Source organism: Ahaetulla prasina, chromosome 6 (assembly GCF_028640845.1).
Source record: "Ahaetulla prasina isolate Xishuangbanna chromosome 6, ASM2864084v1, whole genome shotgun sequence".
NCBI lineage: Eukaryota > Metazoa > Chordata > Lepidosauria > Squamata > Colubridae > Ahaetulla > Ahaetulla prasina.
Genome location: NC_080544.1, coordinates 48,415,153 through 48,439,983, shown reverse-complemented (window position 1 = coordinate 48,439,983; position 24,831 = coordinate 48,415,153). Strand labels below are relative to the sequence as shown.

Sequence of the window (24,831 nt, the reverse complement as noted above, 5' to 3'; positions counted from 1 at the left end):
ATGGGGAAGCCAGATTCACTTAACGGCCATGTTACTAACTTAACAAGTGCTGTGATTCACATAACAACTGTGCCAAGAAAGATCATAAAATGGGGCAAAACTAAATAGCTGTCTTGCTTAGCAACATACATTTTGGGCTTAATTTGTGGTTGTAAGTTGAGGATTACCTTTAACTGATAAGAGGCCAGAACTATAAAAGTAGCTTGCTAATTGAACCAACCCATCAATTAAGACTGCATTTGATATCCACTGAACTGACACTTCTCAGGTAGTAAGAGTTAGTACAGCCTTTCCCTCCAGATGTGTTCGATTAGAACTTCCAGAATTTCCAGCCAAAACAACCCTAGCTGAAGAAAAGATGAATTTCTGTTCTGTTTCCTAATTTCACTGCAAAAGTCTTTTGCCTTTATTTCCTCTGTCTTAGAAAGGCTTCTCTCTCTCTTTTTTTTTTACATGGTTTGATATTCCAGCTGATTAAGGCCAATAATGCAGGGTAATCTGTATTTAATTATAAAGGCCACTTGTATCACAGCTAGAAATCAAGGTTGTCCTGGCAACAGTAAAACACACGCACAACTGAAAAATGGAAATGGAGTCCATTTGCCTCTACAAGACTAGCGGGCCAGTTGATTTAGAAGACAGTTTTATATAGTGAGAACAGTTAATAAAATGCAATAATGATGTTCAGGGTTTCTGATGTCAAGTCTCCAGATAACACACCTCCTACCCTACCATGATGCTTTGTTAATGATTTTTTTTTCAGTCCTATTGTTACTTTATCAAAGTTGTATATGGCCATGACAAATGAGGAATTCTCAAGGAATTCATAAAAATACAGAAAGCATATCTTGAAAAATACGACCACAATGCATACAAATCTGAATACCTTAGTGGAGAGGACATTACAAGAATTTGTAGAAGATGCTTCTAAGATTTTAGGAATATACACTTTAAACCAAATTTACTATACAGCTGATTGAAACAACTTGTTTATCAGACAACTTTTTCTGGGTTTACAGCTAAAATTTTAATGCCATGTTGAGAATGACTCTGAAAAGAATATTACAAGACTGGCTGTCCCAGGACTAGAATTAATTTTAGCCTGATCTGCAAATAAAGATGCAAATACTTTCCTCACTGCCTTCCTTTGGGGAAAAAAAGGAAGTATGACTTTCATGGATGGATAGGCAAAGGGATGGGATTAAAGGAAGAAAAAATCTTGATTTATAGCAAAGCTTAAATGAACAGCATATGGCATTCTTCCTCACCTTTATAGTATCTCCTGAGAGCTACAGCCTAGCAAAGCTCTTATTAATAGTGCTGAGCTACTGAATGGGCAAGTCCTTCTAATAGGATCTTCCGAATATCTGTGTCCCCCTGTCCTTTCTGGGGCATTGTTATTTCTGCTCTCACCAATGGTTTCAAAATAGCTGTTCCTTGATTAAGGGTGGGAAGGATTTTGCTAAGCTGTGACGCAAGTGAGAACTATCCAGTATGAAAGGATGAATTATTGTGGATCTGGACTTGTACTTCTCTTCTCACTCCTGTAACAACCATGTAGGAGCCCTGGGGTGTAGTGGTTAAAATGCAATATTGCAGGCAAAATCTGCAAACAGCCTGGAGTTCAATCCTGAGGGTAATCAATCAATTACCATCCTTCCAAGGTTGGTAAAACAAGGATCCAGATTGTTGGGGTCAATGTGCTGACATTGTAAACCACTCACAGAGTGCTTTAAAGCACTATGGGGTGGTATGTAAGTCTAAATGCTATTGCTACATACCTTTGTTTATAAGAACAGCCTGAATAAATTCAGCTAAATCCCACATTAAATGAAACTTTTTGCCCTGCTTAGAATATAAAGTAGTTCGATATTTAAAGACATTGCTTCTTTAACAGTGGTGAGATTTTATTTATATTTAAAGTTGTAATTTTATAATTGGATTTTTAACACTAATCAGCTATTAGAGGTTTTAAAATAACATGCCAATAAGGTTATAAAGCCAACTTTAGTGATTATCATTAATTTTTGCAGGTATTTCACAGTGTCGCCATAGTAAACACACTTTCAATATTTCAAACTTCAAGGGCTGTTAAGTAATTTTTTCCCATCTGAGTCCAGACGTCTTGCAAGCAATTCCTTTAAAGCACATACTTTATACTAGAAAGGACACATTGATTTGGATTCATTTATTACACTACACACAAGGGCCTCTGGTGGCTCAGACTGCTAAGACAGTCTGTTATTAACACAGCTGCCTGCAATTACTGCAGATTCAAGTCCCACTAGGCTCAAGGTTGACTCAGCCTTCCATCCTTTATAAGGTAGGTAAAATGAGGACCCAGATTGTTGGGGGCAATAAGTTGACTTTGTATATAATATACAAATGGATGAAGACTATTGCTTAACATAGTGTAAGCCGCCCTGAGTCTTCGGAGAAGGGCAGGATATAAATGCAAATTTTAAAAAATTGATAGGGTTACCATATATTTAGTATCTTTCTTATCAATCTATGTAGAGGCTAATTCAGCAAAAGTTTTTCATGTTGATTAGATATTTCAGAGAATGCCCAAGAAAAATTGATTATCAACTTCTGTATTCTAGAAAAGTAGACAGAAGTATATAAAATGTGAGCTTTCCCTACTATGATCTCATTTTGAGTTAGTATCTATATATTAAATTGGGATGCAAATCTAATAGCAATAGCACTTAGACTTATATATCGCTTTACAGTGCTTTAGAGCCCTTTCCACATGGTTTGCTGAGTCAGCATATTGCCCCCAACAATCTGACTCATTTTGCTGACCTCTGAAGGATGGAAGACTGAGTAAACCTTGAGCCAGTGGGAATTGAACTGCTGGGAGTGACAGTCAGCAGAAGTAGCCTGCAGTACAGCATTCTAACCACTGTGCCACCATGGCTCTTATAATGAACTATATTTATTTATATAGCTTGGAACGATATAATCAAGTTTAAAATGCAGTTATGCAGTAACAAAAATTGGGTATTGATAAATTGGGATACATAAAGAAGCATGTCTTTATCAAGCACTGAGCAAAGCAAAATATTATTCTATTGTGACTTTACCAAATGAGATCTATATATTTGGACCGATGTGTTCAATTTCAACTTTTGAACTAGCTGTCTTTTGGCAATATGGAACCATAGACTGTATTATCTTTATTGTTCAATAGTACACTTGAAAATGGTGAGTTTTGTTATAAGTTTTATATATCTTTCTACCTTCCCTTCCTATTTTTCTTTTTAGGCATGGATTTCTTTTTTTGTTTATTTTTTATTTTTCTTTTATACAAAGTAAGAAAAAAATAATGGCCTGTAAAAATCGGTAAAATGAGCTGTAAAAAACAACCACTAAGTGTCAACCAAGAGCGATTTTCCATTTCTTTTTGATGCCATCTAGGGCTCAAATGGCTGTCTGCAACATACCCCTTGGTAGCTTTAAATTGAATTTACTTCAGCTTTCTGGGTTTGCAGAGCACATTGAACTAATATAAGTTCATCCAACATTATAGACTGAAATAAGGTTGGCAATTTTCTTTCTCAGTGTGTTCTGTAAGCAGAATCATAATGTAGCTTATTCTGTCTTAGTTCATTTATTGTTCAAAGTTACAATGGCACTGAAAAAAGTGACTTATGACAGTTTTTCACACTTACAATCATTGCAGCCTCTCCATGATTATGCGATCAAAATTCAGACACTTGGCATCTGATTCATATTTATGACGGTTGCAATGTCTCACGGTCACATGATCACTTTCTGCGACCTTCTGACAAGCAAACTCAATGGGGAATCCAGATTCTATTAACAACCATGTTATTAATTTAACAACTTCAATGATACTTCAGTTACTTAACAAATGTGGCAAGAACGGTTGCAAAATGGGACAAAACTCACTTAACAAATGTTTCACTTTGCAACAGAAATTTTGGGCTCAATTGTGATCATAAGTCAAAGATCACAATCCTTGATTTATGATGCTATAAATCATAATCCTCACAAGGATTATTCTAATTATAGTTTGATAGAATTATATACCGAGGTTCAAGTACAGGTGATCCTTGACTATAATTAGAATTATAGTTAGTCTAATTATTGTGATTAAAGAATTTACATAATGGTGCAATACAGCTAGTCCTCGACTCACAACCAGAATTGAACCCCAAAGCAAGATAGTTGTTAAGTGAATGCACCCCAATTTACAACCTGCTTGCCGCAGTTGTAAAGCGAATCATTGCAGTTGTTAAATGAATCTGGCTTCTCCCATTAATTTTGCTCGTCAGAAGTCAACTGGGAAGGTTACAAATGGTGATCATATGAATCTGGGGCACAGAGAACTGTCCTAAATACACGCCAAGTGTACAGGTAGTTCTCAACTTACAACCATTTACTCAGTGACTGTTTGAAGTTACAACAGCACTGAAGAAAGTGACTTATGACCATTTTTCACAACTACTGCAGCATCCCAGTGGTCACATGATCAAAATTCAGAAGCTTGGCAACTGGCATGTATTTATGACAGTTGCAGAGTCCCGGGGTTATGTGATCACCTTTTGTAGCCCTGTGACAAGCAAAGTCAATAGGGAAGCCAGATTGACCAAACAACCATGTTACTAACTACTGCAGTGATTTTAATAACTGTCCCAAGAAAAGTCGTAAAATGGGGCAAAACTCATTTAACAACTGTCTTGTTTAGCAACAGAAGTCTGGGGCTCAAATGTGGTCATGAGTCAAGGACTACCGGTATATGAATCTTTTGACTGCATTCCAGAAAAACGCCTTGCTGGACAAAAAGAAAGGCAGGGCAGAGGCACTCACTGAAGGGCAGGAAAGAAAAGGAAGAGGTATCTCTCTGTAGGGTTGGAATTTTCCCCTTTTACTGTTACCACACAAGCCACAGAACTGTTTAGTTCAATTTGTGATATCAGACTCTCAAAACCTACAGCTGCAAAATTCCATCTGAGATTTATTTCAGTTTTATCTCCCATTTTCAATTACCGGTATGCTGTTTGGTAGGTCTCAAACCTACAGAGGTTATGTTTATATAACTAGTTTTCCCCCAATTCCAGGGTCTGCTTTTTTCAGCTCACTCTAGGTTTTGATCCATTGGTTACAAAAAGAATTGATTGATTGGCTTGTTGCCTGAGTCTGATGTCATCGGATGAGAGAAAGTGGTTTTAGTTCAAAGTCCCCCAGTCAATTTTCATGCCTAAAACGGGACTAGAACTCACAGTCTTCTGGTTTCTGGTGTCTTCACCATTAGATCAAACTGTCTCTCTGGGTTTACATCACGTGCTAAATCTAAAAATACATCTCTTGAGCCAGAATCTTAGATTAGTAGGATGTTACCAAAGTAGCTACCCTTTTGGGTTTGCAGAACCCAAGATTTGAAATGTAATTTTAAATATACTTTAATACAATTTAATATTGTGAAGATTTTCATACTGCTTCCTAAAGAAACCCCAATTCATCCCAAATTCTGGCAGAAAATTCACCAGCGTTTAAATTTAAAAAAATGAGGTAAAGCAGATTCTTGACAATGCATCTCCCCTTTATCCTAGTATCAAAAGGCAATGTCCCCTAGTGACACAAGCACATTACAAGCCAGGTCCTTGGAGGCCAAAAATAGTCACTTACCCCAGCTATAAATCATGGTTTATAAACCACAATCACTGAGTTTGCAAATCATACAAAGGGAAAATCAAACAAAGAGCAGTCTTGGGACAGTAATTTTCATACTCCAATGAATTTATGCATGAATGCAATAAATAGTCCCTGGGATTTAAAATACTCAAAATGACAAGCCTTACTACCATGCTGATTTATGACTGTTTCGGTGGGGCCTGATCTGCAGTTTGAAGTCCTGGCTTAGTATAATAAATGAACCCTGCTGGGGGTCAACCACACCCCCTAATCACAGCATGAACATCCATAATTGTTGTCATGTGTTCTCATGATGCCTCCTTCTCAGAGCAGACCACAGCTGAATCAGCTCATTATCTTCAGCTGTCTACAATAGTGGTTTCTCTCTGCTCCTGATACAAGGTTTGCCATGGTTGTGATAGCACATTTTATTGGTGGGATCTGCCTGGTTATATTAGTCATTTTAGGCTACTGTAGTTTACTATCTATGTAACTACTCTATGTGATAGACCAAACCTCAGTGGCTTCCACAGGAACATTTTTTCCCTGTACGATGCCTGACTGGAATATTTTATAGTGTTTCTCAAGTCTTGTGCAAAGCATCTTATATACCTGGGATTTAGGACTATTTTGGAAGAATTTGCAGCTGGTTTCCCAAAACATTGAACATGCTTTTGAGAAATCACTAAACAATGAGTCATGCATAGAACTCATTTAAATCAGGAAGGAAATCCAATTCTGCCAACAGTATGTTGCCTATTTGTTGACCAATAAGTGTAACATGGGCATCAGTAATTATACTGCCATGTTATCCTGCTAGTCCACAAACTGGAAGAAAACACTTTGATGTGGCCATCTGGTTGTACCTTCAGAGACAGTGAGGTGCTGCCAGCGAAGAAAAGATACATGGAGGCAGTCAATCAATTCTGAGTTTACCCAGTTCTCCAGAGCAGATGGCCAGCATCTTTCTGGTCTTCACAACTTCAGTGTATGATATTGGAGGATGGAGACTGATTAGAAGGCAAAACAAAGTCAATAAAGGCATTACCCTGTTTTTGTGGCTTGGCATATGGGGTAAGATGGCAGTGTGATAAGAAATGAAGTTCTTTAAACAGTATTTTCAAATGCATGGGCACAATCCCTGCAAAACCACACATCTTCTGTACAAACCAGTGATTCCACCTCCACCTGCTTGCCAAACACACACAGACAAGGAAACAAGGAGTTGTGTGTTGCCTATAGCGGACACTGAAGAAGAATAGTCTTGATTGGGTGCATCTTTTGTACACACGCCCATCATTGCAATATTTTCTCCTCTCCTTTGGAAAAGGTTAGAGCAGACTTCGGTTCAACTCCCGCAACTGAAGCCAACTTCGATTTTACCATGTTGGTTTGTTCTAATTCAACCACACCTGGAGTCTACCAGCGCAGCAAAAATAAAATAAACTTAGTTCTGAAAATTACTGAATGAGCTTTCACCGTGAAAAAGGATTCCAGGATTCGTTCCAATAATACTACGGGAAAAAGAAAGACAGACCCTCCATTGGTCGGTCTCTGAAAACCTCCGCGGCTCACCTACCTGCTCCGAATAAAAGCAGCGAGCAAGCGGGCAACCCTAACCGCTTTACACGCCCCGTTGGGAAGGGATGAAAAAGGGTACCCGAGCACCTCAGCCAATGACAGGCAAGGGAAGGTGGGGCAGCTTTGGCTGCTGGCCAATGAGAGCGCAGCCTCGGGATTGCGCCTCCTCTGTCCCGCCAGCTCTCCCCCTCCCCTCCCTATTTCAGCAGCTGCCAAGCGCTTAAAAGCTTCGCAGAAGAGAAGGAGGAGTTTTCAGCTGCTGTTTTGGTGAGCGGCTCGCTTGCTCATCGACTCTTCTTCGCGGAGCTGGTGCCGGCGTTCGCCTGCGAAAAGCGAGAGGGGTTTTTGGTGCTGGTTTTTTGTTGTTGTTCGTTTGTTTGGAGGGGACGCGCAAGCGGTCCGGGGTCTTGTCTTTTTTCTGATGGAGGCTTTCCACCCAAGCAAGCTGGAGAAGCACCACCACCACCATCATCACCACCACCATCAGCCGGTGGAGTTTTTGCAAGGAGGCGGCAGGTACGCGACGAAGAGCCACAGCGCTTACGGGAACGCGTTCAACTCTTGGAACGATTACCTGGGCTTAGCCACGCTGATCACCAAAGCGGTGAGCCAAGAAAAGGGCTTTCGGACCGGATCCTCCTCCGTGGTTGTGGCGGCCACCGTGCAGCAGGTCCCGGCGACCGAGGAAGGCGAGGAGGAGGAGGAAGAAGAAGAAGAGGAGGACGAGGAGGAGGAAGACGACGACGAGGACGACGAAGTGGGAGCCCCTTATTTCGAGAGCTCCCTGGATTTGCACGATTTTGACTTGTGCGGGCACCATCATCGCCATCACCATCACCTTAGCCCGAGCGAAAACCTGCTGGAGGAGCGTTTCGCCGATTTTAGCCCCTTCTCCGGCAGAGCCAGCCCGGCTTCGGTGGTGTTCAATTGCTCCCCTGACCATCTGGAAAGAGATCGCTCGCCTCACGCTTGGGGCGGCCGCCTGATGGTTGACGGCCGGCTGCCCGCACCTCCGAAAAGCGCCTCGAGGCTGCTGAAGCCGGAATTGCAAGTGTGCGTTTTCTGCCGGAATAATAAAGAAGCCGTGGCCCTCTACACCACGCACATCCTTAAGGGACCCGACGGCAGAGTCTTGTGCCCGGTGCTGAGGCGATACACTTGCCCTCTCTGTGGAGCCAGTGGGGACAACGCGCACACCATCAAGTATTGCCCCTTGTCTAAAATGCACGGCAGCGCCCCCAAACAACCGCTTAAAAACGCCCGGCATATCCTGGGCAAGAAGCTCCGCTAGGGGGCGTTTGTCGAGCCTTGGCCGCGTCAGTGTTTGTGTGGAGACCAGGACTGCGGATCAAAAACATTGGATCAAGGAAAGAAAACAAAAAAAAAAAAATCCACTACGATTTCATTTTTTCATTTTATTTTATTATTTTCCTGCTCTCTTGCCCGCGTATGCCCTCTACAGGGATATAAAGAAAAAGGCATTTCCTTTTTTGGTTTGTTTGTTTTTAACACCAATTGTAATCAAATGATGTTTCTTAATATATTTAAATATGAAGACGTAGAATGTACAGAGATGTTCTTGATTTATGTATCAAATAACTGAGTATAGTTTCTAGTTTGTATATGTAGTAGCCAGGGAGCCTGGCCTCTGAAATTAACTCTTAAGAATTATAACATACCGTTTAGACAGGTATTGTATTTGTTTATTGTGAAACTTGCCTGATTTTTAAATGGGACTAAGGATATCTCTTAGGCATATATGCTCCATTTGCTGTAGCTTTGTTTAATATTCTTGGCTGGAAAGGGAGCACTTTTGAATAAACAAAATACTGTCTTTAAACGAGGCAGCGTAATATAACTTTAAGTAATATGTATGAATCAAATAATTTTTAAAGAGCTGTTTGGCTGGTCCTACAATGGTTATAAAGCAAGGTTGGAAAGGTCATTTATTAAATGTGTTGAATTGGCATTTGCTTCCTTTGCTGTCTTCATTGTCTTCAAGCAATATTTTGATTATTTTTTTAAAAAGGCTGCACTTTATGTATGCTTTATGTGTGTGTGTATGTATATACATACACACACACACACACACACACACACACATGTGATAAGTTACCGGTATGCCTTTTTAATGCCAGATGACGGTAGTGCCTTTTCTAACAATTTTTATTGAAAGGTAAATAAACTGCATGGCATATAGACTCTTTTCATCCTAAAATGCAGACAGGGTAGTATCAGAATGGCTGCCTAATTTAAGTCAATACAAAAATCTGCTCTCAAAGTGTACTATAAGAAACAAGGGATTAAAAAAAAACCGTCCTTATATAATTTGAAAACAAAGGAAAATGAGTTCTCTCTCTTCCAATGCAATGTCTTTAAAACTAAAGTAATAGCAAAAAGAAAATACTGTATGTATTTTCAACTTAATAGATACAAATCCACAAATGGAACATGTAGCAATAAAAGCTGGTTATGATTTATTGCTCCAAACTTTTATACTTTTATTTTGTTCCTCTGTATAAGAACTGTTTGATACTGGTTTCCAGCATGAAAGCCAGTTAGTTTCAACATGATCCAAGAGGTTTTTTTCCACAGCAGGTATAGAGTTAATGTCTGCCAATTATATTTTCCACATATAATATGAGTAGCATGCCATTTTTAACAAGATACATGTTGTTAATAAGATTGAAACTAGCACTGTAAAACTAACAGCACTTGTTATTTAAACAAATTATAAATTGCTTACTTTACACATATATAATCACACACAGAGAACACAGTAGGTGATTGCTACACTCTAAAAATATTTTAGCAAGTTTGTAGAAAGTGCTACCTGAAATCTCTATAGGAGTTCCAAACTACAGAAAATATCACTAAAGAGTACCAAATAAAGGCCGATCTGTTTTCTGTGCTAACCATTGCATTTTTTTAAGTAATATTTGTTAAAGATAATAGTAAAAATGCAAAAAGATAGAAAAATAGGAAGGAGTAAGAGGTGCAAAGGGAAAAAAATAGGAAAAACACAAAGAGAAATAATATAGTAAAGATATATGAAATGATTCTTAAAATTCATCACAAGTATAAGCAATTTTAGTAACTTCTTATGTCTTCTTAAATGACAGTAATATTCAAATTAACCAAGTTTATATTCCATCATTTTACTTTTACAATCTTAATCTTTCATCCATTCAAATATCACAGAACTTGATTTTTTTTTTTTAATGAAATTCTTCAAAACTTTAAAAAAACCTGTTTTATAAATCCAAAATAGAAAAAATATCCAGGTCACTCTCTTGGTTTATTGTTTGTATGTCCCTTTTCATTATTATTTTTTTTATGGCAATTGAAGCCTGTTTTTCCATATCATTATTACAGCCTGTCTTTTGTAAATACTTTCAACTCAGTTTGTCTTGTCAGGTTAAAATTTGTTCCTCTTCTGTAACATCTTTTAGACACAGTCTATATCCATAGAGGCAGATATTATTAATATCAAGTTCTAATTCAACTTTTTGGAAATATTCAATATTTCCAGTGTTACGAATATCTGGCATCCTATTTTCAAGTTTGTGTTTTTCTCCTTTAATCTTTAGTTCCCTCTAGAGTCCAATTTTTAAAACCTTATTCAAAACAAAAGCATTTTCCCATAGGAAGGATTCTTTATAATTCTAAAATCTTAAGTTAACAGGACATTTTGAATATTTTTTTAAAAAAAATAAGTTTATAAGCTTGTGGCTAAAATCACTCTTTTTTCAGAGTTTTCACTTTCAAAGGTTGATTGCTGAAAAGTAGCTAATAAGCAAATTCCAAATGTGATTAGGAAAGTATGCAAACTTAATATCCTTTTAAAGGCATTGACTGCAATTTGAGCAATAATTTGTAGCTATTCCCTTGTCTCCCAGTTCTCAAATCCCACCAGAGACCACATAAAGGAGGTTCTAGACTCTAGAGCACTTCTGCATGATCTCTAGACCTCTCCTTTATTCTTAACACTTGTTGGCTCTGCTTTTCACTGAGCCATTTTCAGTCCACTTTCTTCATCTGGAAGTCTTGCCAACCATTTCAGAGTAGAAAGCTAATTCTTACAGGATAATGCAGTCCTAAAGATAAATGCTCTTGGTTATCCTATGTAGAAACTGCTAGACGTATTTGGCAAGTTTTTCCCAACTACATATCCTACAATTTTCATTACCTTCAATTACTTTAAAGCAGGAAATGAACAACTAAAAGATTACACTTCAGTGCCCTCTAGATGTGTGAATAGCTGTTGAGAATCCTGGGAATTATAGACCATATATGAAAGAAGTTTATTAAAATAATGCTTCTTTAAAATAAAGCAGGGGAAATGGGCTCTCACAAAAATCTAAGATTAAATATAATTTGTGAGTTAGCATGTGTAAATCCAGCCAATCTGGCTCATTTAATAATGGCTTGGCAAGTTGTGTGAATACAGTTGCATATTTATAAAACTGGGAATCTTTTAAGTGAATGAGCATCTTTAGAGTTCAGGTGCATTATTTACAGAGATGGATGATAGATGGCATACAATCAAACTTCAAGGATAGAGGTGGTTTTGTGTATTTCCTTGGAAAATGAAGATGGATGGTGTATCCTTTGTTTTAAATGTGTTTCAAATTTTTGCAGCCTTTCTTGCTTCCCACATATAATTTAAGTTTTTATGTGTTTTTAGAGTGAATTTTCAGTCTATGTCAATGAAGGCACCCGTAGGCTCCTCCCTAAGATTCCTATTGCAGGCTTGGTGTGAATATTTGGCCTTCAATAATAAAATACAGAAAGACGTGGAGTACTTTTAAGAAAAAAGTTTGTAAATATTTAGAACACTGGAAATGAAAACTTGTTTAGGAACATATTGTCAGGTCCTACACAGTCTTCTTAAATTCTATTTAATGTATATTTAATAGGCATTATTCCCTTAAAGTTGTTATAGCATTAGTAAAAGAAATTATTGGGAATAGGTAGTCCTGAGTTATACAAATGAAGTAAATTAATCAAATTGTCTTAGGGCAAAGTACAGGCAGAAAGAATTTGACAAAAATTTCAATTAATCTTCATACTTGGCTTTGTTGGAAGCACTAATAGACTGCAGCCAAATTTGGGGACATAGTTAATATATCTCAGAGGCTGTTTAGGGAAAGATTGCTTATATTTACTTCAAAAATTTGGTTTTGGTTAAATCAAAAATTTAAGCCTTCTATAATAGTTAACTTTAAGATATACTTCTAGGTAATCAGCTATTAGAGCACATGTTATTAGGTTTATCCAATATATTAAAGTTAGAAAAATTGATTTAGATGTATCCAATTTATGTAATATAACAAAATGCATATTTCTATCTGTAAAGTAAGCAATTTTAATCAAGTTGCAAGTGACAATGCTTCTGTTCTTTAACAAACTACTGACATCTGTACATACTGGTAAATTTAGTAACTGAAACATTATCCCAGAATGAAGATTTAGCATCTTACTGTATATTCTAACCAAAATTCCTTGAAAGTAATTTTTAATGAAAGTAATGGGAATACTGAAAATTAAGATAAGCTAGTTTAGAGAGAAACATCAATGTTATTTTGTTTATCTACTGAACAGGTGGAATGGAAGCTTATTTTTGTAACACAAGGAATCTATGGTTGAATAAAGAGTTTAATTAAACAATCCAAAACCCAGTTCAAAATGTTGAATTTGCCAGAAGCACAATCAAACACATATGAAGGTAAAATTATGTGGGAATAAATATACTTCCTTATCATTTCCTAAATAAGTCTCAGAAAAATGTTATATGTATACTATGTTTTAACATGTATATCAACGTTTCTGAATAATTTAAAAGCACATTCTTAGTGTCCTATTATAAATTTGGATGTAATAGAAACTATTAAAAATGGTCATAAAACTGCCAGGACAGATGAAATTTTGTTTTCAGAATTTGTTTACAAAAATTATTTCTGAAAAATAATTTTGCTTTCATCTAATATTTGTAGTTAAAACAACCAGAACAATAAAGTCACCTCAGGCTAGAATTGTTTACATAATCCAAACCATAAAAGAGGTATACTTATGAATAATCTAATTTCTACACACTTGGAAAAATTGATAACCACCAACTAAGTTTATCATCTTGTTACAAATAAGAAACAGTAAGGACTGGAGTGAGACGGAAGCTTTACAGCAACTATTTTTCTAATCATGATAGGAAATCTCAAAAGGAAGAAACGAGTACTAGAGGAGAATAAATGCATTTTTGTCATTACAGAGCACTACAGTTGTTTCATATTTCACTCTAATCATTTTTTGGATTTATAAAGGTTCTCACTCCATTACAGTTATTCCACAACTTACGACCACAAATTTCTGTTGCTAAGCAAGACAATTGTTAAATGAGTCATTGCAGTTAAGTTAGTAATACAATTAAGGGAATCTGGCTTCCCCATTGACTTTGCTTGTCAAAAGGTCACAAAAGATGATCACATGATCCCAGGATACTGCAACCGTCATGCCAGTTGCCAAGCATCCAAATTTTGCTCACATGAAGCAACATTGAAAATATGAAAAATGGTCATAAGACACTTTTTTCAATGCCACTGTAACTTAATACAATCACAAAACAAATGGTTGTTAAGTCAAGGACTACCTGTACATATTTGTTAGTCACAAGCTAATTATTTATGTATTGAGGCTGCTTTCTGCAATCTATTTTAACTTTACTTTCACAAAGTATTGTTTAAGAGCAGGAACATTTTTCAAAGGTATTTGAACGTATACTATCCATTTATACAGTACGATAAAGATTACTCAAAAAGGATTGATCTCAGTTATTATTACATTTTTTGAAATAATGATTGAGCCTATTACCAAATCACTTTTTAAATGTTTTTTGTGATTCTCCCCCCCTCCCCTCCCCCCCTCTGTACACACACACACTGCATCCCACTAGTGAGCTGCAAGACGTTTGCAATTGGGCTGCACATGCAAGCTTGCCAGTAACCATTCCCTCCCCCAGCTTCCCTGGTCTGCAAAAGTAGAAAGTTTGGGGAACTCTGATATAAGGCATCCAGAATTTTATTATTGGACAGCACAGAAATTCTGCTGGATACAGAAGATATAGCTCATTAGCAAATGACCATATCAGGATAACTGGATCGTTCTATGACTAACTTGACTGACGGATGAAATTTGCCACCAGTACTTGCTGTCAACTTTAAAGTAAAAAACACAACACTTCATTTGTATTGCTCTTGTAAGATTAAAAATTATAGATGAAAAACACCACAAATAGCTGTTAAATGATATAAACTTTTCTTTTTCCTTTTTTTATGCTTTTAATGTAAAAAAGTTCAATAAAGTATATTTTAAAAAAAAAAGATTAAAAATTATAAGACTGCATATAATAACTGAGTGTACTGATTGTTTCAATTGTTTTTACCTCAATTCAGATCATGTTCAGCCAAAATTACCTTTCACTGTACTCTGCTATGTTATACCACTACTGCATTTTTTCCATATTTGTGCAAAACCACTTTTTGTCCAAAAAAACCTGTTTATCTTAAAAATCCATTGCTTATACAGATTGCTTCTGCATTTCCAAGAAAAGTGAAATATGCTCAAAAATAAAGGTAGCAAATAGTTAACAAGTTAGCGTTTTCCCAAGTTATATCTAATTAAGCATTTAACTGATCTCTTGATCTTCACTTGAGGATCTATGCTGACTGTCTAGGTTTTCTAGACAGCCATCCTAAACTAGTCTACACTGGAGCTACACTAGCAGAAACAATGGATATTTTTAAAAAATGATCTTTATTAAATTGATTAATTTTTTTCCTGATTCTTGGAGTATGATTCCAAGTGAATTTCTCAAACTCCTGGGATAACAGATATTGCTATTAGCAAACTGGACAGATATTAATCATAGTCTTGAATGAAAATTATAAAAAAAAACACCATCCTTTTTTCGGTGTCTTAAAGTTCAGTTATCAAACCACTTGCACATAAAATTGGAAGGTCTCAACTGTATGCAGTCCTTTTTTCATACTTATTTTGAGGTTAATTTGTTCTGCACAAGTGATGGTAGCTTCCCCATAAAGGGAAAGTTAACTGCTTTACTTAGGAAATTATTCATCATGACAGGAACTGCATCAGAAAGAGATAAAATCTAAACTGTAAAATGTGATAAGCATACATCTTTCTCCTTTGAGCTTCTTACAATCTTCCAGTTTTCATGAAAACTAAATAAAATCAGGAAATGCAAAACATAACATTTTCTCCAATGAAATGTAAAACCTGATCTCAAAAAACCAATTAAGAAAAATTTTTCAGTTCTTCTATCTTAGCTGTTTTTAATAGCATAACATGATTTTTTTAATAATGTATGCACATTCTAAATGCTAAGAATCAAAGAGATGCTGTGCAATCTATTTTACATTGTAGGTTTGCAATGTATATTCAAGATCTAAGATTCTGATTTTTTTTCTGACAAATGCTGTTAATTATATAATTTGAATGATTGATGTTTATTTTTCAGTGAACAGTTTTCATTATGGAGTCTTTCACCCAAGTTTTTGTTTTTTACATGCAGGAGAAACACTAGAAATAGGGGAAAAAACCCTTTCTTGATGCCTATCATAACTAAATAACGTCAATGCAAAGTGGCATTCCTGTCTCAAACCATAATACTTTGATATATAAATTAAGAGTACAACTAAGAAGTCCACATTTATTTTAATTAAAATGAAATTGAGAATATGAAAAATATAATTTTCATTATTTTTACTGATTTTTTATTTGTATTTGAATTTATTAGCACTTTCTTTCCAACAGACAACTATTTAAAAAGATACTTATTCACTGGGTAAAAGACTGCTGGAAAAAGAATAGATATGTTAAGTTCAATAAGGCTATTTCCTCAAATACGTTAGAAGAAAGATGTATGAAAATCTGAAACATCAATTAAAAAGTCACAACAAAATACTAGGTTAGATTTTTAAGTTTATTTATCATTGAAGTTAACACATAGCAGCAAGTTCTGTGTTGGCTTCAATTAAAAACAATCACTAACATTGCTATTTCAGCCCCAAATTGAAGTTAACCCACTCTTACTACAAAGCACTTGGTTTAAAGGTAAAGCACTTACCCTGAAGACAAGAAATTCAGAAGGAAAGGAGGAGTGATTGATTCCTCCACAGATCATGTCTATGAAATGACACTATATAAATGTTTCAAAAGGCAGAGATTACCAATACCAGAAAGAGAAGTGTCTATACACAGCAAGGAACAAAAATGCTCAGCAAAAAGATTACTCAAATACTTTCAATTTTAAAAGCCTGTTGTTTCAATACTACTGTGGCACTCATTGTGAAAGTAAAGACTGCAAATGGCTTGATAAGACTGTGCATTCAAGTAGAATCTACTGAAAAGAAACAAAAGAAAAATTCCCAGCATAGCTAAAAGACCCATGACATTTATTCTATATAAATCAAATTAAAACATACTGAATTCAATAATACTACCAGCAATAGCCTCTGCCATCAAATACCAATTTTAGACTGTACAGCCTTACAAAGTCATTTATTTATGGAACCAGAAACATTGCTTTAAACATATGCTTTGCAGGCCATATTCATTTTAAGGTATAAGGTTAGTTAACATAAAAATCAGTTTTGTTTTTGACTGAGATGTACATGCCACTCAAAGATACCTATAGAATTTATTTTTTTATTCTTACCACCAAGTGATCTGTGACATACAATTGAAATCTTAGATAACCAGTATTTAATTTCCAACTATTAGTTGTAAGTTCTGTGCATGATCAGTTTGCATACAAGTAAAGGTTTCATGCTTTCGTTTCTAGAAAACTTTGTTAAAGAATTCAAATTCAGACTCTTAAAGCACCAATATTATAATCTGTTATCAAATCAATGCAAAACACCAATTAAAACCATGTTTAGGTTTTGAACTTAACGTCGTACAGTGGTCCAACCCTCTTCATCAGTTTCATTTTTAATGCGACGAAGGGCTTCTCGTTCTTTATCTGTTCTCCAAGCTTTCTCTTTCTCACCCTCTTTTTCTCGTTCTTTGGAAACAGAAGGACCAGAAGTAGGAGCAGCAGGAGGTGGTGGTTTTCGAACTGTTTCACGTTCTTCACGTTCTTCCTTTCTATCATCACCGCGCCTCCATGAGCTCACTGAAAAATAAAAAGCAGTATTTCAGCTTTAATTCATTCACTGGGCTATGTAATGAAACAAAATCCAGAAGAAATAGTTTAATCTAATTAGAATTACAACATATCTTGGAGGAATTTACAATGTAATGTTTCTCTTACAGGAAGGAAAAGTAGTGAAGCATAACCACAGAACAAAATTAAGGAATAAGAAGTAATCATGTTGAATTAATATATTCTACAATGTAAGACTATAAACACTACTACCAGTAATGTTTTAGAATACACTGCAAATTCAAAATTAGGGTTATATGTATTACAAAAGCTGGCATTAAAAAAGTACAAACTTGAAGAAAATAATCATGGCATTGTAGAGTAGGGAAAGACAATTGAGATCTTATAGTTCAATTCACCATGAAGATTCTGTGCATGAATTCACATTTAAGTATTTATGATAGATGTCTATATTTGTCATTTCAGACTATTTCAGTAACAATCAAGATCCTTTTGAATTTTTTTGTTTTCTAAAATTTTCATTATTCCCATTTTTGTGTCATTATGAGTAGTTGAGTTTTTTTCCAGTTCTCCATACAAAATAATACATACACTGAACAGTAAGAAAGTCAGTTTGGAGCATCATGTTACCCCCACATGGACTCCTGTTTTATTTTCCTGGCCACTCATACAATATGGAATACTCAATTTTTGCAAAACAGCCAGTATTAGATTTTGTACTCCATAATAAAAGGGATAATGAAAGAGCCATAGTGGCACAGTGGTTAGAATGCAGTACTGCAGGCTAATTCTGCTGACTGCCAGTGGTTCGATCCTCACCGGCTCACGGTTGACTCAGCCTTCCATCCTTCAGAGGTCAGTAAGATGAGGACCCAGATTGTTGGGGGTTAGATGCTGATTCTGTAAACTGCCCAAAGAGGGCTGTAAAGCACTGTGAAGTGGTATATAAGTCTAACTTCTATTGCTGATAAAGTGATTTCTTAATATTTCTGCATTACTTTTAAAAAGCATTAAGTGTTGTCTTTAACAGTGTCAATATTTCCAACAATGGTGTTAAAATAAATATAAACAGAGAAAATTGTTCAGATTCATGCTATATTGGAGTCTGTTTATAGCAGGTCTTGTAAAGATGACTAAGGCAAGATTTGGTTATTTGGGAGTTTGATCCTGTTGGTTTAAGAAAAATGTCAGTGTTCTGTCATCTGTTAGCTCAGCCACATCTGCATTACCATGTTTCCCCCAAAATAAGACATCCCTTAATAAGGGCCTCTGTGGCTCAGACTGCTAAGACAGTCTGTTATTAACACAACTGCCTGCAATTACTGCAGGTTCTAGTCCCACCAGGCCCAAGGTTGACTCAGCCTTCCATCCTTTATAAGGTAGGTAAAATGAGGACCCAGATTGCTGGGGGCAATAAGTTGACTTTGTATGTAAATATACAAATAGGATGAAGACTATTGCTAACATAGTGTAAGCCACCCTGAGTCTTCAGAGAAGGGCGGGATATAAATGCAAATAAAAAAAATAAAAAAAATAAGCTCAATCGGGCTTTTGAGCGCATGGCAATAAGGCCAAGCACTTATTTCAGGGTTCAAAAAATATATAAGACAGGGTCTTATTTTCGGGGAAACATGGTAGATCTATGTCCCTCCTTATTGGTTAATGCCTCCCCAGAGGTGAAATGTGGTTGGGCCTTGCTAGTGGTTAATTCTTCTTTGAGAGGGGGTAATTCCACAATCTCTGTGGGGGTAATGATTCACCGCCTTCTTGAGAAGTCATCACTATATCCAACAATTTTCATTCCGTTTCCAATCTCCTTTCTAGAGAAGGTTGTGAAGGTGGTGATTGTGCAGCAGCTTCAAAGAAGTCTGAAAGAATAGGATCATCTGGACTCTTCAGTCAGGATTCAGGCCAAGGTATGGAACCAAGACAACACTGATTGCACTTTAGGATGATCTCTGGTGAGGCTGGGATGGGGATCATGCATCAATCCTTGTTCTTCTTGACTTCTCAGATGTTTTTGATATCACTGATCATAGTATCATTCTGGAATGGCTTTGGGGATTCTGATTTTCTTCGTTCTTCCAGTTCCAGTTCCAGTTCCGGTTGGGCTGAACATCTCCTTTCCTATCAAACACCAACTGGAACTGGAACTGGTCCTGTAGAGTGCCACAGGGTTCACTGATGTCCCCTCTCCTGTTTTAACATCTACATGAAGTCACTGGTGAGGTTATTTGTTAGTTCAAGGTGAGGTATGTTCTGTTTCAGAGTCTCTCATGCCATGGTTACCTCCTGCTTGGATTACTGCAGTATGTCAAAATGTGGCTGCTCTCAAAAGGTGTTTGGAAACTTCAGCTGATGCAAAATGTGGTGATCTGAATAGTTGCACGTACCAGACACTCAACGCATGTGGTATGTCTGCTCCGCAAGCTACATTGGCTACCAATTTGCTTCCAGATGTAATTCAAGCTGCTGGTAGTTACCTTTAAAGCACTTCATGGCTTGGGGTTGTACTACCTCTGGGACCATCTCTCCCCAGTGAAGTCTATCAGTACTATGAGATCCAGCAGGAGAAGCATGCTCTGGGTCCCATTTATAAGAGACTGCCATCTGGCAGGGCCTCGGAGGAAAGTTTTTTCTGTAATGACACCTGCTCTCTGGATCATTACCTCAGAGATTAGATTTATCCTGACCCTGCTGGGCTTTTGCAAGGCATGGAAAATTTGGCCTTGTCATTAAGCCTGGGCTGTTACTATAGGTGAGCCCATTTCTTGGTTTTGGTAGTGTTAAATCAGCTGCTATACTGTTTTATGTTAGTTCTGTTGTTTTTAAACTTATTTTTATTACATTTGTTTTTAACCATTAACCTCTAAAGATGGATGCATAAGAGAAATATATGGTTGTCCATATACATTTATTAAATATATAAAAACTAGCTGGATACCCATGCTTCGCTACAAAACTATGTGATGGGGCTTGATAAATTGACACTTAAAGTGTGAAAATTAATGAGCAGTTACGATCGGCCTCTCCTATCCCCCTTTTCTCTCTCAGGCTTGCCCCACAGAAACGTCTCCTATCCTAGCCCCTTCTCTCCCTCAGAAGCCTGTCCTATGCTATACAGTTCTCTCCAGTTATTTTCAAGTTGGGAGGGAGACTAGAACATCTAACTAATTAGCATCAGTGTGTGTTAATAATATAAGAAATACTAATGATCTGATCATTTTGAAAAATCCTTTCTTAGCAAAGAATCCTTTCTCTCTAGAAGCCAAGAGGAACATACGTGCCAAATTTCAAGTTTGTAGGCTTTATGGTTCTGGAGATTTTGTGATTATGGCGTGAGTCGTTTTCCCTTTTATATATATATAGATAAATATACACCACCTGCATTTTTTGTAATAGAAATGAATTCCCTGTTTCTCTGATAGGATTTATATAACAATAACAAACTGGGTAGAAGTTACCTTCTTCCCGATCTGTTCTAGGTGGGGGTCCTCTCCTTTCTCTCTCTTCAACACGACCTCGAAGATCACGACCACCACGGTCATCTCTAGAGTCACGACCACTTCTGTCCCATTCATCACGACGACCTGAATCTCTCCAGCTAGAGGCTTCCTCAGCTGGTCCTCTTCTCCAGCCAGTGTCATCCCTTTAATTATAAAAGTTATATCAGTGCTAAAGAAAGGATCTTCAACTATAGATTATCTGCAAGAGAATGACTTATCACTATTTTCATATAAATTGCAATTATCATTGGGAAAAAAGGTTTTTAAAAACATATGGGATATTTAAAATGCTCTTGGAAAAAATTAAATACAGGTAATTCTTGATTAATGACCACTCATGTAGCAAGCTTCTAAAGTTACAACAGCACTGAAGAAGTGTATTTATGAGCAGTCTTCAAAGTTTCAGCCATCCCAGCAGTGACTGATCATAATCTGGGCAACAAGTTCACAATTATAATGGTTGCAACATCCTGTTGTCATGTGATTACCACTCACCTTCAAAATAAAGTAAATGGGGAAACTGGCAGGGAAGATTACAAGTATCTATTCTTAAGCTGCTCCTAGTCCTACCGCTCTTTATCCCAATGAGGCTACACTCTGTAGCACATGTCCACTCAATGATATGGTAGCTGTTCCATGCCTGACAGCAGCTACTCCTTGCCTGTTTGCCTTCAAATCACAGTAGGCACTTACCAACTGCCTGCCTGATTGCAAGCCCACCCACCCCCCAACTTGTGACTTCCTGTCAGCTTCCCCATTGACTTTGTCTTGTTCAAAGCTGGCTCAAAGCTGTAAGGAGGTCCTTGCTTAATGTCTTGTGATCCTCACTTAACAACAGCAATGGAGACTGCAAGGATTGCTGCTGCTAAATGATGTGGTCATGTGACATTGTGGTTTATGACCACATCACTTAGTGACAGAAATTATCATTGTTAAGCAAGGGCTATCTATAAAATTGAAGAGTCCCTAAATTTTTGTGAGCATGCAAATTGTTTCTGTAGTATTTTTTAAATTCTGTAGTATTTTCCAAGCCAGTGGAAAATTGGGAAAAGTATGGGTTTTTTTAATTTGAATTTATATCCCGCCCTGTTAAAGGGAATCTGGATTGTCTTTACATTTTTGTTGTCCATCTGTCTGTCAATCAGCAAAGCAAGTCGCTAAAGACAGAACAGAATGGAAGCAAAGTGGTTTGGTGGGAAAAGGAACAAAAGAAAGATTGAATTTGAAATTGGTCAGATGAGGCCTGCAGACTTTAGGAGAAAATTCCCCCAATGAATCCAAAGAGGCAGGACGGGATGTCACTTAGGATGACATTCCATTCTAAGTCCCTCTCCCTCTTGGTCACACAATTCAAAGTGAAGGATATGAAACCTATTACATGCTTCCCAGTCACATGCACATAACAAATGTACAAAAATAGGCAAAAAGGAAAGCAGAAGTACACCTACTAACAAACATACAGTGGTAACATATACACATCGCCCTGATTACATTATCACAGAACACGGGGGCTAAATATATGCATGCATCCTAATTAGCAACTGGAAAGTAAAAGCACACATACGCAGACATAGCAAAGCAAAATATTATCCTGTTACACAGGCTATACAGATACAGTATTTATATCCTACTGTTTATAAAAGGAGTGGAAAGAATTTAAGAAATCATTCTCTACATGTTTTCCCTATTTTGTGTAAAACTTAAGCCATAATAAAATACATTTTTAAAAACTGACATATCTTTATGGTTGATCAACAAGTGCATATGCCTCACATATTTTAACATATATTCTCTACATGCAAGTATTTCTTGTCATAGATACCAGCCATCCCACTTGTCTATCAAAACTATCTTCTGGTTCATAAAGAAAAAAAGAAATCACCACAAGCTATTAAAATGTAATAAAGTCTAACCTAGGACGCCTAAAACGATCTTCCCGATCTAAGTCACGGTCTTTGTCAAATTCTCGTTCCTTTTCCTTTTCATCACGGTCTTTATCTCTGTCCCATTCACGATCTTCTGAAGGTCTGGAATCCCGCGGAGGTCCCCAGCTGTCTTCTCGAGCCTTTTCACGTTCTCTCCATCCACCTAGACAGCGCAAAACATCAACTTTTAAAGGCTAATTTCAATAGCATGTGGAACATCTATTCCTGCATTCTTTAGCCGAATTCCCTATTTTTCCATCATTCCTGCAATGTCTTTTGTCACACCCCATAACTGTGCAGAATTTGATTGGTAGGACTAATATTTCAGAGCTGACAGATCTGTCATATGGAAAAAATGGAAAACTTTCTTTCCAGAAGTGTATTATATGCTGCTTTTTTCCAATCAGTGGTAAAGCAATTAATATATGAAAGCAATGTGGCTTTCAGGTTTAACAAGTAGGAAACATTTCAAATAACTCAGCTGTTAGAAGCCTGTTATTAGAACACAGCAGCCTGCAATTACTGCAGGTTCAAGCCCGGCCCAAGGTTGACTCAGCCTTCCATCCTTTATAAGGTAGGTAAAATGAGGACCCAGATTGTTGGGGGGGCCATAAGTTGACTTTGTAAATATACAAATAGAATGAGACTATTGCCTTATACACTGTAAGCCGCCCTGAGTCTTCAGAGAAGGGCGGGATATAAATGTAAATTTAAAAAAAAAATGTTTTGCATTTTAATTTAAATCTGTCTATAATAAGTAGCTGCCAGACACTGTCATCTGGTCTAAATCATAACTATTAAAGAAAATCTCATTCACAAATTGCCCAGAACATTATGTGATCTCTGAGGCTGATCCAACCCCAATCAGCTGCTCGTGCAGACTCAGGCTGCGATAATGTGCTGAAGCTGACCAGGCTGTTTGCCGTTTGCTACAAGGATACTAGCCAGATGAATACTGATGGATGCTGGTAGGCAAAGGCAGAATTTTTTTTTCTTGTTTTCCTCCCCAAAAACTAATGTGCATCTTATATTCCGGAGCATCTTATACTCCAAAAAATATGGTACTTAAATGTTTAGACATGTTAGTATCCTATTCAAGTCTCTTGAAATCCAGGATGAGGTCACTGAAGTTTTTTTGTGATTTTAGATACCTATAATAGAGACTTCTAAATCTAACTGAAATCTTGCTAATTATATTGGAAAGTTAATTTTTAAATTTTTCTTCACAACAATACAGAAGAGATTTGCCACTGGGATCCTGTCAATTTCTTACTGTAACATACAGATCTTAAATTTCTTACTGGGTTTTTGTCCTCATATCTGGTCCAATCCTACTAAGCTTTTTAAAAATCAACCAAGATAAACTAGGTGCTGCCACCTGATGGGGCAGATGTCTATAGCAAGATTTTTTTAAGTCAGCGCTGATTAATTATCCATGTCATATTTGTGCTAAATAATCAGATTACATATTAGAACTTGGAGTGTCTCCATTTAATCATACATTCATTTAATCATTCATGCTCACTAATCAAAAAACAAAATGGCACAAAGGTAAACGAAAGATTTCACATATTACTGTGTGCCATACCTAAACTATTTCTTAGTTTTTCCTATGAGAGGAATACCACCAGCTGAAAATTATGGTAAACCTACTGATTAGAAAAAGAATCAAATTACAGAGAGGTGCCAAAATGCGAGGAGTTTTTTTTAAGATGGACACACCTTATATTTAAGTACTTCACTTTTCAATGTTTAGTATTAGTATCTGTATCTTTCAGTTTTATATTGCTAATACATTTCTTGAAATAAGCCACCATAATTAATTAATCCATATCAGACACAAAACATTTAGAACAAAATGTTTATATTCTTCAGGCAACTGTATACTACTAACGACCTTTAACTACTAATAACCTTTAACTTTAGTACATCATAGGGCAACAATTTCTGAATCAAGATATTTCAAATGGGCCAA

The 24,831-nt window shown here is 36.7% G+C and overlaps 2 protein-coding genes across 2 annotated transcripts in view; one reads left to right on the top strand and one right to left on the bottom strand.

The window, feature by feature from the left end:
* Positions 1-6,578: 6,578 nt before the first annotated feature.
* On the top strand, positions 6,579-9,345 carry NANOS1 (nanos C2HC-type zinc finger 1). Its single transcript, XM_058187314.1, has one exon. The coding sequence runs from the start codon at positions 7,664-7,666 to the stop codon at positions 8,531-8,533; it is 870 nt and encodes a 289-aa protein (XP_058043297.1). The 5' UTR covers positions 6,579-7,663; the 3' UTR covers positions 8,534-9,345.
* A 5,266-nt stretch (positions 9,346-14,611) lies between these two features.
* EIF3A (eukaryotic translation initiation factor 3 subunit A) overlaps positions 14,612-24,831 on the bottom strand; it is a 40,329-nt gene continuing 30,109 nt past the window's right edge. Inside the window, exons 20-22 of the mRNA XM_058187313.1 lie at positions 22,845-23,019; positions 20,890-21,074; positions 14,612-17,434 (exon numbers count right to left, since the gene is read on the bottom strand). Of these exons, the coding sequence (XP_058043296.1) occupies positions 17,208-17,434; positions 20,890-21,074; positions 22,845-23,019 (587 nt within the window). The 3' untranslated portion in view covers positions 14,612-17,207. The remainder of the gene's footprint in view (positions 17,435-20,889; positions 21,075-22,844; positions 23,020-24,831) is intronic.